Source organism: Petaurus breviceps, unplaced genomic scaffold, assembly GCF_028583685.1.
Source record: "Petaurus breviceps papuanus isolate PSGF00001 unplaced genomic scaffold, PetGlider_PUasm1.0 178, whole genome shotgun sequence".
Classification (NCBI taxonomy): domain Eukaryota; kingdom Metazoa; phylum Chordata; class Mammalia; order Diprotodontia; family Petauridae; genus Petaurus; species Petaurus breviceps.
Genome location: NW_027185777.1, coordinates 27126875 through 27141954, shown reverse-complemented (window position 1 = coordinate 27141954; position 15080 = coordinate 27126875). Strand labels below are relative to the sequence as shown.

The following is a 15080-nucleotide window of genomic DNA, read 5'->3' as shown; positions in this document are numbered from 1 at the left end:
ATTTGGGATTTTCTTGGCAAAGATACTAGAGTGATTTGCCATTTCCTTCTTCAGCTCATTTTACAAATGAGGAACTGAGGCAAACAGGATTAAGTGACTTACCCAAGGTTACACAGCTAGTAAATGTCTGAGGCCAGATTTGAACACAGGAATTTGAGTTTTCCTGATTCCAAACCCAGCATTCTATCCACTTCAACTTCAAGCTGCTAGATCCACTTAATACTTCTATAACCTTAGGTAAGTCACTTAATTTTTCAAGCCTGGTTTTCTCATCTGTATAATGGGGTTGTTGAACTAGATTATCTCTGGGGTCCTTTCTGGTTCCTGAGCGTAGCAGAAGTGGAATATGAATCCAGGTCTTCTGACCCTGGATGCTTGGCTATTTCCACTATGCCACACAGTCTTAGACTAATGAGACTCTGAAAAAGACCAAAGTCTGGGAAAAATTAACTGGACCATCTTACAAATGGTGTCTTGTGTGTGTGTGTGTGTGTGTGTGTGTGAAATTGTTCATATTTTTCATATTTCAAGTGGGGAGGATGGTTACTGACTCATCTCATGCTTCTGTTTAGGTCACAAAGTGTTTGTTCTCCTGCTTGATTTATACTCTTAGTCAGTAGGTAGGACTCAGCAGGTAGAGTCCACCAATCAGCAAGCAGTAAGCAGTGAAGTTCTTCTAGTCACAGCATTCTAGCAACAACATCAACAGGATTTACTCAACCTAATGAATCCCCACTAAGAGCAAATATGAGATCTGGGGCTTCAGGTTAATCAGTGATTACAATTGCCCTGAGTCCCCTATGGTTTTGTCTTTACTGCCATCAAGTTCCACCTTGGTAATGTATCTACTTAGCCATTGAGTGCTACCATTTGGAGAACTAATCAAAAACAAGGGCATCCTGGCAGCACAAAACATCAACACTGAAAGGGCCAGAGATGACAGGTGCCTTTATGCATTGTCCTACCAGTCTGAATTTAGATAGACTCATGGCCAGAAAGGGTAGCCACTAGGAAAAGAACTGGAAGGGAGGGGGCAGCCACAGGAACTCCATTAAGGTTGGAGGGATTGCCACTTGCCCAAGCAAAAGAATGGAGTACCAGTGAAATTGATCCAAATCTTTCTACCATACCACAATGATCCTGGGGTCAATGTGCATTGATCATCAAGTAAAATGGGAGAAAGGTGGTACAGTCAGTGGTGGTACAATCAATTGACCAATCGATCACCAAACTTTTTTAAGTGCTTCCTACATGCTAGGGACAATATTAGGCACTAGGGATACAAAGCCAAAAACAGAAACAGTTCCTGTCTTCAAGCTTACATTCTATTCAGGGATCTAACATGTACATAAATATATGCAAAATATATGCAGGAAAATTTGGGAGGACTACTAGTTAATGTATTTGTGGTATAAGTGTTCTGAAGTACAAAGATGTGGGTTCAAGACCTGACTCTGCTATTTATTTAACTAGGCTCAACTTGGGTAAATTACAACTTAAAAAGGTCTCAGATTCCTCATGGGCAAAATGAGGTTAAACAAGGTAGTTTCTAAAGTCCTTTCCAGTTCAAAATCTATGATCTGATACCTTACTAATGCAGATACTCAGAAGCAGACCTTTCTTCATCCTGTGCTTTATCACCTCATGGTCTCCTGCCCTCCATTCATTCATTGATTCAACAAATGTACACTGAATGTCTCTTGTCTACAGAATAACGTGCTTATGCACGCAAACTTCATGAAGCTCACCAGCCTAGCAGGGGAATGTGACTCATATACAAATAATTTAGGCCTCAAGTACTCCAGGGATTGTTCAGTAGGTCATTAATATGTCATTTTCTCAACCAGTGCAGAGTAGAAGCCCTCTACACCCAACCAGGTGATTTCATGAGTTGTTTGGGTTGAAAAAAAAATTCCTTATTTGGAAGTCAACCTTATAGGGATGATTTGAATCTGCCTGAGATAGCCCTTGCAAGGAAGACATATAGCTCCATTTCATGAAGTCTCTACTCAAAGCCCTTCTACCATGGTAGAACCTGCAAGAGTTCATGCTCCTCTGGCAAAGTCTTAGATTATCCAGGGTCAAACTCATGCCTTGGTGACATATCAGGGAAAAGTATGGAAAGTTAGAATGTAAAAAAAAAAAATGTAGAAAATCTGCACATAGGAGAGATCTAAGCAAAGGGTCAAGTGTAGTATTATGATGAGGGAAAGAACCTGATGTCAGGAGTGGAGCCCACTACGCTATATTTCCCTTCTTCTGTCTCTAACTTGGTCTCAGCCTGTCTCAAGTAGCACATTGGTTCCCAAATGCAAACAAGGGTTACACACCAAAAAGCAAACAATACAAGACTGACACTCATGTGTTAGAACTTTTATATTTATTTTACAATGACTTTGATAAAAACCAATAAATTAATGAACTTAAAAGAAATTTATTAAGGCTAACCATGTGCCAAGCCCTAATGAAAGTATTGAGACTACAAAGACAAAATCAATGACAGTCCTGCCTTCAAGGAGCTTATATTCTAATGGGGGAATTAAGAAGTGCAAGTGAATGGTGGCCATTAGGTAACATTAGGAAGGTTACCAGGATTGTGAGTGGGGACCATGAGAAAACTACCTTTTTATTATACCCCTCACCATTTCAATCCCCAACTAATATTTACATCATGGTTTTTTTTTTCTTATTATTCTTTTATATTTTGTCTTTAAAATGGATTGTTGATATGTCTATATACATTTGTATTCACTTTCTTGTGATGTGTATACAGATATTAAATAATTCAAAATTAATTGCCTGATCTTATGATCAATTAGCTTCCTTAATATTCAAGTTCTGTGACTTTAAAAAATTTGAAAATTCCTACTTCAAACTATGAATGTAATAGGATATTGAGAAGGGATCAGTAATAACTTTTTTCCTTCTATCACACCAGAAATATTTCTTCATAAAAAGCAGACCAAATGTACATTTATAGCACTCTCTTTCTAAAAGTAGCTTAACTATCTTAAAGGATGCCTAAAAATAAAAGAAATAAGATATGTAAAAGAAACTAGGATAAATTTGTATCCAGTCATATCAACATCAATAATAACTCAATCTGTATTTATTGAATATCTATTATGTTAAGAGTATTAGAAGGGGCAGCTAGGTGTCACAGTGAATAGAGCACTGGACCTGGAGGCAGGAGGACAAAGGTTCAAATCTGGCTGTGTGACCTTGGGAAGTCACTTAACCCCAATTGCCCTGCCTTCACTCCTCCAACAAAAAGCAAAATATAAAAGAGTATTAGAAGGAAGTTAGAAAAAAAGGAAAAAAAATATTCCAATTAGACTGCTTTGGACATGTGTGAGTTTTCCACCTTTCACAAATCTGGACTAGAAAAAGAACTGACAATGCTGTATCATCTGAAAGTCAGTTTCTAGTAAATAGCTGTATATTATTGTTACTACAAGATTTTGAGCCACTGGCCCATATCACAGTGTAGTTAAGTATGGGAAATAGGCTATTGCTTCTAGAAATATGTTTAAAACAATTTTAGACCCACCATGAAACAAAAAGAGTCAGTCAGGGCACTCACTAATTTATGCAAAACAATTTCATATAAGTAAGAATAGAGGGGCAGCTAGGTGGCACCCTGAATAGAGCACTGGCCCTGGAGTCAGGAAGACCTGTGTTCAAATCCAGCATCAGACATTTAACACAAAAACTAGCCATGTGACCTTGTGAAAGTCACTTACCCCCAACTGCCCTCCAAAAAATAAAAAAAGAAAAGCAAGAATAGAGTTTACTTACATTGAACTGATAATCCCAGTATATATATATATATATATATATATATATATATTTAACAAGTTCCCCAAAATTTGCTATTTTATATATATTATATGTGTTTTGAAATCAAATATCTATGTACCTATGTAATGTGGAGAATTGACATTACTGTCCAAATAACTAAATCCAATAACCTCACTTTTGACTAACAGTCTAAAAGTGAACAGAGGGATAAATGTACCAATTATCCTGCCAATGCAATTCTCACCACCTTTTTTGTTCCTCAATTAACTATTTATTTCCTCAATTCTCAACTCCACCTGGCATCAGCAGCCACAGCAACAGAGGACCTTCTTGTGTTGAGATCTTTTTCCTGGTGTATTGAGAAAATTGCTTTTAAAAAAAAAGAAAAAGAAAGGAAACAGGTTTTAAGATCCATGTAGAAAAGGGCAAAAAAATAAAAAAGCCAAGTTCATTTTGTTCATTGTATAATTTGAAATAAATAGTAAATCAAGCTTAAATTCTACCTCCCAAAACTCAGATTTTAAAATGCAAAGATACTAGAAATTTTTTTGATTACAATTTATATTCTCCCAAAATACAGTATTAATTTTCCTGGAAAATTGCCTTTAGAAGAAATGAATGGCATTTTATATGAGATACCCTAGAAATGGCACTCGGGAGATTTCTGTTTAATATTTGGGCTATATCATTTTACCTTGTTTCACAAAAAAGACATATGATAGGACATCACTAGAAAAGGAATTCAAATGTTGGGATACAATTTTAAATGGTTAATTTTTAGTATCTTACTAAGAAAAAATACTTTTTCAAAAGTTTCACATATTTGTGACATCTGGAAATGTGGAATAGGATACTATCTAACCTGACAATCAATACTTCTGCAAAAAAATGATACTACCTGAAACAGACCCTTGCATTCATGTGCTGGTTCTATACTTGTATGAAGTTGAGTCAACAGACATCTGTTCAGACATATCTATAGGAATTGTTCTCTTATACTCAAGGCAAAGCTATTCCTTCCCCCTCACTTCCCCCCATAGAGCTGCTGTACTTAAAAGGATATTTAATTGTATCATTCCCAAGTTACTCTGGTTTGTTTTAGTTGACCCTTCACTTTCTCACAGAGAGATGGTTTCTAAAATAGCCTTCTTTCATTTCAGTTTTCAAATATAAGAATTTTTTTTAAATTAACAGTAATAAAGAAAGGTATTTTAAATCTTCTGAACTGAAACACAACTTTCCTTTGAACACTGACTGACAAATTAATAAGGAACATCATAGCTTAGAGGGAACTCAAAAACTCACATTTTAAAATATTATAGCTTCTCTATTTTCAACATATTTAAGATAAGTTGCAAAAACAATATCCCTAATGGTTTGGGTGATTGGATTTACTTTCCAAAATTTAAAAAAGCAAAAGTTTAAATCTGATGGTTAAAGCTAAAGGCAACCATTTTCAACCTGGTTGAAAAAAACATCAAGACTTTTCTTCCAAAATTCTGGTAGATTCATATACTGTAATTCTAACCTTTAGTATTTGACATTTCCATGCTGAAATAGAGCAGTGGAAACTTTTTGGAATCTGTGTTGCTTTTGGAAACCAGCACATCACATCTGCTGTCTCTGCAATGCAGTGTCCAAGCTGGGTGTAAAAGGTTATTTTATAATTGCCACTGCAGATGATATCAGAATCATACCTGTCACCCTGGGGCTCCATTTTCATAAGAATGGTGATTTTTTTCTTTTACCAAATTACAAGTATGTGATTTTCTGAATGAATACCTTCTACAAATGGAAAAATAGACTGTGAATTTAAAAGAAAGAAAGGAAATCAAATCTATGGCTACTTACTTCAAGTAAAGGTAGTCTCTGCAGACTGAGTCCATCTGCTCCTGCTGGAATGGTTGGTTAATGTTTCTGAAAACCTGGAATCTTTAATTCCTAAGGAATGTCATCCTTCCCTCCTCTCCCCCCACCACCCCATTTGAGAAGTTTAGTAATGTTCTAACTATCCTTCAACAAAAAAGGAGTAAAAAAAGGTGGTGAGGTATAGGGGTAGGACTGCAATTCTTGGGGAAAACACAGAACCTTTACCAAAAGAAATGCATTCTACCTGAGTGCCCTGTATAAAAAGGTAGCTGAGCTAAGCAATTGAAAGCAGGAGGTGCAAAGCAAAGATTCCATTGGTTCAAGTAGTATACAAATGCTGCTAATTATTATTTTTTTGGTCTGTTTTATGACATGTGCTGGGTTGTTTTGGGGGGTTGTTTGTGTTTTTGTTGGGGGGAAAGTGTGCACTGGCCTCAGTTGTACCTTTAATTCTTCCTTTCCACCCCCACGTAGCCTCTCCCCACACATAACAACTTTTGTTTTCTAGCACTACTTATTCTTGGTTTGAAACCTGACAAATAGCAAAAATTTAGCAACCAAAAAAAAAAAGGAAAGAAAAAAAAAAGTATTTTGCCACCCTCCTGGCTAACTGAAATGCTTGTTCCTGAGATTACAGTAATTACAGCCCCAGCATGAGCTCCATACAAGCGCTAAATGAAACAGCACATCAATTAAAAAATAAACACTCCATTCTAGGAGTAAGACAACCCCCTGGGACGTCCTAACAAGCGTAAATGAACCTGCCAGGCAGCCTGCCCCTCCACCCCACTCCCTGCTCTCTTATCTTAAGGTGGGTTGGAGGAGTTAGCAAGGGGAAGGGTTAATTGGCATGGTAACAAGTGGGAGGTAAAAGAAACCCTGGTCCCCATTACCCCACGTACCAAGATCACGAATTAAACCCCAACCTGCTCACCCTGGAGGCTAAGTAAGCGTCACCTCTCCACTGATCTGAATAAATGGTGGGGTGAGGAGAAAGAGGACATTTTGGTGGAGACAAACTCAGAATATAGGTTACAGAGATGTGCATATTTATGTGCATATGATATGTATGTGTTTATGCTTCGTGTGTATAATGTATTTATACTTTCAAAAGTTTGTTTCAGCAATTGGATGGAGTTTCACAATACAGAGTAGTGCAGTAGATTCAGAGGGAATGCAGGACCAGGCAAAGGTTTCCATCTATCTACGAAACAAAGTGTTTTTGGTACTATTCGTGGTGGTAGGAAGTGGGGGTTGAGGGATAGAATATTTTGCAGTGATTTCAGTTTTGTACATATATACACATATATATTTCTATCATGTCATATATACATGTACATTTACATACCTGTGTACACATATGTACATATACGTATATTGTGTGTGTATGCTAAAGCTGAACCCTGGTCTACTAAAGCACATGCCCCACCTGCCCCTACCAGCCCTTCTCTCCTCCCTCCGGATAACCAGCACTTAATGCAAACGGTACCCATTAAATTCCTTCTCATTTTCGGTAGCCTATGACCCAAAGAAATGTCTAATTTGAAAGGCAATTCGACAGTTACCTAGTTTGACTCCATTTTTTAGTGAGAAGGAAGCCAGGTCCAAAGAGGTTGTGACTTGACCAAGTTCAGTTTAATGACAAGGACCACAGCTCTACAGCTAGAAACCCTATCAGTGAACTCTCCCAGATCACGGAGACCTTAAGGGTGACTCCCTCGGTGACCCAGGCCACACCTACTTCTAAGATCCCTAAGGGCAACTCCGTTCGGACCTTAAGTTTAAACAAAAAAGAGATCGATTTCTCATAAAGTTAAGGGGTACAGAATAAGCCCCCAAGTCCTTCCTTGCACTCACCTGGACAGGCCCTTCTACTCCGTGGAAACTTCCTAAGAACTTGTTACAGCTGTTTCACTGAGTGCCGAGTGAGGGAAGTGCATGGACAACTCTGTAGCCTTCTCCAAAAGATATCAGAGCAACAGCCGAAGCTGGGTCAGGACCACTGACACAGCTTCATACACGTCTGGAATAAGGAAACTTTATTAATCTGGTACTTGTTAGATGGGAGCTGGACAAGGCCACGCTCATCCAGAAACTACATACCGTGGGAATCGCGGGCAGACGGACAGTACTCCTCAGGTATGCGGTGTAAGATAAAGGTGCTAACCAGTGATATACCTACAGAAGAAAAAGGAGGGATACTTGGGTTTGCTGTTATGTTGGGTTGTTTTTTTTTTTCTTTTCAGTGCAATTTAGGATGCGGATTCTCGGCTTCCTTCGGAAAACCGCAGTTTCACCAAGAAAAAGACCCGCGCACACAGGAATACCGTCCCCCTCCCCAACTCGCCCCCCCTCCCCAGATCCCTATCAAAACTGTCTGCAAGGACGTCTTAGAAGCATATAGACTCTATATTATGGAGAACCTCCTTAAGTGGGGTTGAGACTTGGGAGTCCCTGGTCTCCGCCCCCTCTTCCGAAAGATAGGCTGACTTAACCCAGGAGGCGGAGACTGAGTCAGTTCCGTATAAATATTCATGAGGCCTCGACTAGAAGCAAGCGGGGGCTGGAGACTGGGAAGTTGTGCAAAGGGCGCTGCTCCCGCGGAGGAGACAGCAGAAGGAGCAGCAGCAGCATTAGAAGAATCAGAAGAAGCTGAAGCTCAGGTGTTTTTTCGCTTGTTTGTTGTTTTTTTTTTTTAACAAGGGGCCTGACTACGAACAACTCCACGCGTCCCTAGGCTGCACCGCCACGACTTTTACCTGGAGCGGAGATCCATTTGTCCCGCACTCGGCGGAGAGCTGAACTGTAGCTACTGCAGAAGAGACGAACTAGCCGCAGCAGAGTCCGGAGAAACCCTGCTTGGCCGCTCAGCTTTTAGGAGGGGAAATTTGTTTGCGGGTCTTGGGGTGTTCTTAAGGGGCAGGGAGAGCTGGAAAGGCTAATATCTGGACCCAGGGAGTTTACTATAGATTTGCTCAGCCATCTTGACTTTGTATCACGGGGAGCGGAGGCGAAACTTGTGGCCACACCACCTTCTGTGCTCAGCAAAGTCAGGGGCAGCCTAGAAGCAGCCGGAGAAAAAGTGGCTGCGGCCCGAAAGAAGAGGAAAAAAAAAAGCAAGTGCAATAACAGCAGGACGATGAGACTGCGACTGGAAACGCTCCTCCGGGCGGACTGAAATTGGACCTGAAGATTTTTTAAGGGGGGGGAAAGGGGAGAGAACCTCCTGAGAAGGATTGCACTGCATTTCTTGCTCCCTCTCGATTTACTCCTTTCCAAGCCGCAGAGGAACTGCTGTGGGACTTGGAGGGGGGGGAGAGTGCGGGGGGGTGGCGCTTTCTCTCCCCCCGCCCCTGGCTCCCGGGGAAAGGAGCCGCTACTGAGACTTGAGGCGGGTGGGGGGCAGGGGGGAGGGAGGGAGGGAGGTTTGGATTGATTTCCTCATCCAGCTTCCCGGACTGTGAGACTTGGGACTAGCCGCTGGCGGGGGAGGTAAGGGAGGGGGCGCAATCGGCAGCTCCATTTACAGCCCGCTTCTCCCTGGAGAAGCCGGAGACCTTCGAAGAGGGGCAGGGGGAGGAATCAGCCAGAGGAGCGCAGCCCCCGCTGGTACCCGGGGGAAGCTTGGAAGGCGCTCGCTACAGGGCTTGCTCGCCAGGCTACTCTTTTCCCCTCTCCCTCCCTCTTTCTCTCCATTCTCCACCCCTCCACCAGCTCCCGCGGTGCAGGGAGAGATTTGGGGAGGACTAGTAAGCGTGGCGAGAGGGACACTTGGAGGACTCGGAGGTGTGCGAGGAGCCAAGTATGGAGTGGAGTTACCTGTTGGAAGTCACCTCCCTGATCGCTGCCTTCTCCCTGCTGCAGCGCTCCAGCGGGGCAGCCGCCGCCTCAGCCAAGGAGCTGTCGTGCCAAGAGATCACTGTGCCCCTGTGCAAGGGCATCGGCTACAACTACACCTATATGCCCAACCAGTTCAACCACGACACGCAGGACGAAGCGGGCCTGGAGGTGCACCAGTTCTGGCCCCTGGTGGAGATCCAGTGTTCGCCAGACCTTAAGTTTTTCCTGTGCAGCATGTACACACCGATCTGCCTGGAGGACTACAAGAAACCGCTGCCGCCCTGCCGCTCGGTGTGCGAGAGAGCCAAGGCCGGCTGCGCCCCGCTCATGCGCCAGTACGGCTTCGCCTGGCCGGATCGGATGCGCTGCGACCGGCTGCCCGAGCAGGGCAACCCAGACACCCTGTGCATGGACTACAACCGCACCGACCTCACTACTGCCTCGCCCAGCCAGCCACACCACCACCACCCGCCGCCGCCACCGCCCCCTCTGCCTGGCGAGCAGCCGCCCCCGGGCTCCGGGCACCACCGGCCCCCGGGGGGCCGGCCCCCGCACCGGGGCAACGGCGGCGGCAAAAGCTCCGAGGCTCCTGCTCCCCCGTCCCGGGGCGGAGGCGGGAAATCCCGGGCCCCTGGCAGCGGCTCCTCCCCCTGCGAGCCGGGCTGCCAGTGTCGTGCGCCCATGGTGTCGGTGTCCAGCGAACGGCACCCCCTGTACAATCGGGTCAAGACGGGGCAGATCGCCAACTGCGCCCTGCCCTGCCACAACCCTTTCTTCAGCCAAGACGAGCGCGCTTTCACCGTTTTTTGGATCGGCCTCTGGTCGGTGCTCTGCTTCGTCTCCACCTTCGCCACTGTCTCAACCTTCCTCATTGACATGGAGCGCTTCAAGTACCCTGAGCGACCCATCATCTTCCTCTCCGCCTGCTATCTCTTCGTCTCAGTTGGCTACCTGGTGCGCCTGGTGGCCGGGCACGAGAAGGTGGCGTGCAGCGGCGGGGCGGCTGGAGCTGGCGGCGCAGGAGGGGCTGGCGGCGGGGCGGGGGCTGCGGGGGCCGCGGCGGGGGCCGCTGGGGGCCCTGGCGGGCGGGGCGAATACGAGGAGCTGGGCGCGGTGGAGCAGCACGTGCGCTATGAGACTACGGGCCCGGCACTGTGCACGGTGGTCTTCTTGCTAGTCTACTTCTTTGGGATGGCCAGCTCCATCTGGTGGGTGATCCTGTCGCTCACCTGGTTCCTGGCGGCGGGCATGAAGTGGGGCAACGAGGCCATCGCCGGCTACTCGCAGTACTTCCACCTGGCTGCCTGGCTGGTGCCCAGTGTCAAGTCGATCGCAGTGCTGGCGCTCAGCTCAGTGGACGGCGACCCCGTGGCGGGCATCTGCTACGTGGGCAACCAGAGCCTGGACAACCTGCGGGGCTTCGTCTTGGCGCCGCTGGTCATCTACCTCTTCATTGGCACCATGTTCCTGCTGGCCGGCTTCGTGTCGCTGTTCCGAATCCGCTCAGTCATCAAGCAGCAGGGAGGCCCCACCAAGACGCACAAGCTGGAAAAGCTCATGATCCGCCTGGGCCTCTTCACTGTTCTCTACACCGTGCCCGCCGCTGTCGTGGTAGCTTGCCTCTTTTACGAGCAGCACAACCGCCCCCGCTGGGAGGCCACCCACAACTGCCCATGCCTACGGGACCTGCAGCCGGACCAGGCCCGGCGGCCAGACTACGCCGTCTTCATGCTTAAGTACTTTATGTGCCTCGTGGTGGGCATCACCTCGGGCGTGTGGGTATGGTCTGGAAAGACGCTCGAGTCGTGGCGGGCCCTATGCACCCGCTGTTGCTGGGCCAGCAAGGGAGCTGGCCCCGGTGGAGGATCTGCAGCAGCCGCCGTGGGCGCGGGAGGAGGAGGGGGGGGAGGAGGAGGAGGAGGAGTAGGGGGGGGCGGTGGCGGGGGAGGAGGAGTGGGAGGCGGAGGAATGGGAGGAGGGGGCTCTATGTACAGCGATGTCAGCACGGGCTTGACGTGGAGATCGGGCACCGCCAGCTCGGTGTCCTATCCCAAACAAATGCCATTATCCCAGGTCTAGAAGGGGGGCGACATTGGGCAAAAAAAAAAAAAAAAAGAGAGGGGACTTCACGGAAAAGGACTAGGCGGGGGTGAGAAGAAGAGGGGAAAAGGGACCTTTGACTGTCTGAAGTTCCCACCCCCACCCCCCTTCTCTGTGTTGATTGCTATTAGCATGATAATGAAGTCTTAATGGTATCCATTAGCCGGGACTTAAATGATTTGCTTAGAACAATGTACCTGGCATTGAAGACTCGCAGACCCAACCCCCCCCCCCCCTTTCCTCCATTTATATGCAAGGAACTCTTACTGCAAGGCAACGTTAATTTTTTGTTGTTGTTGGCAAAGTAGGACTGACTCAGTCCAGTCTCTAGAACGGAAGGCAAGAAGCTTTCACTCCTGGTCCTGTGCTTCGCCTGGAAACCCAAAGAGCTGCAGCACATGTCGATTGAGGGCTCAGTCTTCCTTCCCCCCGATACATACACTCACTCTCTTACATAAACTTATGATTAACACATCCTAGAGGAGGGATGATCATGACCTGATGGGACTGCAAGGTTTGGGTTTTCTTAATGACCAGGCAAATGCCTTAAACAAACAAACAAACAAAACCATGTCTTAATTATACACCCCAAGTAAATACGGGTTTCTTACATTAAAGGATGTATTTATATAATTATTTGTTAACTTGTAAAAATATGTAAAATATGTACATATCAAAAGATATACTGTCTGTACATTTTTTGTAAAAAGTTTAGAGGCTACCCCTGTAAGAACAAATATGACTATTCTATTTTGTCAATAAAACGACTTTTGATAAATGATTTCAGCTTTGCCCTCTCCCCCTGCCTGTTCTAAACTTACTCTTTAAGCTGCTTGCTGAAGGGTAAAGGAAGCATCATGCAACAACATAATTTTCTACACAGTAAAATACTGTACACTGCCCCTGAGGCCTGGAGAAGCATTACCTCTGTTAAGAAGCTTGAATTCCTAAATTGTTTGCAAAGTAAATATTGTTTAGCTGGAATCCAAGCTGAGTCTTTGCGCCATTGAAATGATGGTGTTTATTGCAACAGCTCTATCCTGTTCCTTGGTTAATGACAATCATGATAGTAGTGACATATGTGTAAACTGAATTCATGCAAGACAGTCATTACCCTTAGGCTTTTACTATTTATCCTGTAAAATATGACTGAAGTTTAAAATCCCTACAATTTTATTTCTGTTGTCTGATATTCTAAATCCCTGGCATTCCAGGGACTACACACTGCTGAAGTGTGAAGGTTAATGTTTTAAAACCAATCCATGCCACTTTACAGTATAAGTCACTTGAAATCTGGTGGTAGGTAGATCATCTCTTTAATAGATTAAACTAATGGTTTAACATCTTAATAACCTATCATACTTGGGTATATCAAATGTGGTTCTTTTCTAAGAAAAAAGGTATTGTTCCTCTGTCAAGACTAAGCTAATTTATTTGAGCAGAAGGCTGTTGAATTAGCAGAAGAATGCTTTGGCAATTGTTGAACTTTTTACCTGTCTGCCCAGTAGCTCAGCACATCATTCCTTTAAGGGGAGCTAAATGAATAGGGTTAATCTGTAGGGAACTTGGTCTTTTGAGTTTGAAAAACTTTGATCTTTTCTCCTCTCCAAATGTGATGTATAGTCTGAAGTTTCTTTCCCTGCTGCCGGGTTCCTCTTGTTGCAGACCAATTGGCCACCATGGAGCCTTAAAGTTCTTCAATTAAGGGCATGTGGGACTTTTGCTTAAAAAAAAAAAAGAGGGAGAGGGAGAGAGAGAGAAGAAGACTTGTAACAGTTAGTGAACACCAGAGGGAAAAGGGAGAGCAGCCTTTTAAACAGATTTTCTCTGCATTGTTAGCCAGACTACAGGCAGCAAGGCATGGGTTGAAGCATTATAGAAAAAGCTATGAATGCCCTACAGGTGGTCTGTTCACATAATCCCCCAATTTAAAGCATTTTCCTTTGCCGGACAATTGCATTACAAAACTCCCTTCTTTTTCACTCCTAATTGAACCAATGAACTATTATAAACTACAAGTTTTTTTCTTTAAAAAAAAAAATCCTGTGTCTAAAATCTATTGACTAAATTCTGGCAAATTTTCTGAGCTGTGGTCTTTCAAGGCACCGGAAGTAAAAGCTTCTTCATCAGACATTTCTTCTTTTCAGATATTTTTATGCCTTATGCTTGTTATTTTCTGTCAGATTAGCAATAATGTAAAAGTAATTGGTAAGGTTGTGTGTTAGCACTGAAAAGATAGCCCCAGGTCCCTTATTAACTTGTCAATCAAGATAAGAGATGGGCAGCTACCCTGCTAATGACATAGGCATCAATCATCATTTGTGGGAAAAAACCTTCTCCATTGAGCTAAGACTTGTTTCTTGCATCCCCTAAAGATATTTTTCCCTTTACTTTCCATAATAGGAATTTCCAGTTGTCTTAAGTCTTTTAAAATACAGGTTGGGAACGAAATCTGAAGACAGCTTTTTCCACAGCTCTTTGGGTTAGTAAATGCCCTTAAGTTGGTTTTCTATCAGGACTATCACATTATAACTGATAGTGATATTTTTTAAACATCCTCCCAGAGTTATCCTTGCTATTAACTGAATTTCTGTTTAGAATGCAACCTGCAAAGCTAGGTTACATTGCTCCCGATCTGTCTTTAAGCTGAGGGAAGTTTTAAAATACTTACCTGCCCAGCATTTCTATTAAACAATGGCTATTTTGTAACTTAGGTACCAATAAATGGCCAACAAATTCAATAGAGTGATTATCATCTACTGTATATTACACAAGTAAGTTCTGAACTATGAAGCATTATCAGTGGTGGGTTAAAGAAAAGTTGTACAGCTCAAAGTGGGCTTTTACCTTCTGTTCAGGGAAAGGGAAGAGTGATGTCAGGAGATAGTGGTTGGCATGTTGGTTTTCCATTGAGACATTCCTTTCAACCACAACAAATGCATCAACAAAGTACTGCAACCAAAGTTCCTTTTGTAGCTATTTAGGGCACAAATTATGACCTATAAAACAGCTTATTTGATTAACTTAATATAGCTATAAAGTGTTACAAATATAACCGGTTTTTTAAAACTTGTAACATAATGAATACTACTAGTAAAGTAAATATTCTTACCCCAACCTAGGGGAGGGGGAATTGATGATAAATGCAAATATTGTTCGTTTGCTTTTTAAGTTAGGATATTTGGATAACAAAGTTGCCAGGATCTATTCAGTATTGATTTCTGGAATCTAAACCCAAAAATGGATTTTTTTTGGTGGGGGGGAGGGGGAGGAATAGTAAGGAAGGGGAGAACTGAATTACCATTTCTTAATTTGACTGCTTACACTGATCACACAAAATGCAATTAGCTGTAAAAATACTTTGCATTGTATATAGATACAGTTATTACATATGAACTCTGTACTAGTTCTTGGAAATGCTGTCAAATCTGGGGTTGTGGTTACAGCATGACTATAGTATCAATGTAAAT

At 43.7% G+C, this 15080-nt stretch overlaps 1 protein-coding gene and 1 long non-coding RNA gene across 2 annotated transcripts; one reads left to right on the top strand and one right to left on the bottom strand.

Moving 5' to 3' along the window:
• Positions 1–2363: 2363 nt before the first annotated feature.
• Positions 2364–7764, bottom strand: LOC138160015 (uncharacterized). The gene is made up of 3 exons (XR_011168049.1): positions 7528–7764; positions 5653–5696; positions 2364–4170 (listed from the first exon to the last, which is right to left on the bottom strand). It is a non-coding gene; the product is annotated as an uncharacterized lncRNA (long non-coding RNA).
• Positions 7765–9085: 1321 nt separating this feature from the next.
• FZD8 (frizzled class receptor 8) lies at positions 9086–12391 on the top strand. The gene has a single exon (XM_069086528.1). It carries the CDS (start codon positions 9475–9477, stop codon positions 11587–11589), a length of 2115 nt encoding a protein of 704 aa, XP_068942629.1. The 5' UTR covers positions 9086–9474; the 3' UTR covers positions 11590–12391.
• Positions 12392–15080: the final 2689 nt, after the last annotated feature.

Excerpts from the sequence above, each read along its gene's own strand:
- FZD8 (XM_069086528.1), top strand. The coding sequence starts at position 9,475 with ATGGAGTGGAGTTACCTGTTGGAAGTCACCTCCCTGATCGCTGCCTTC.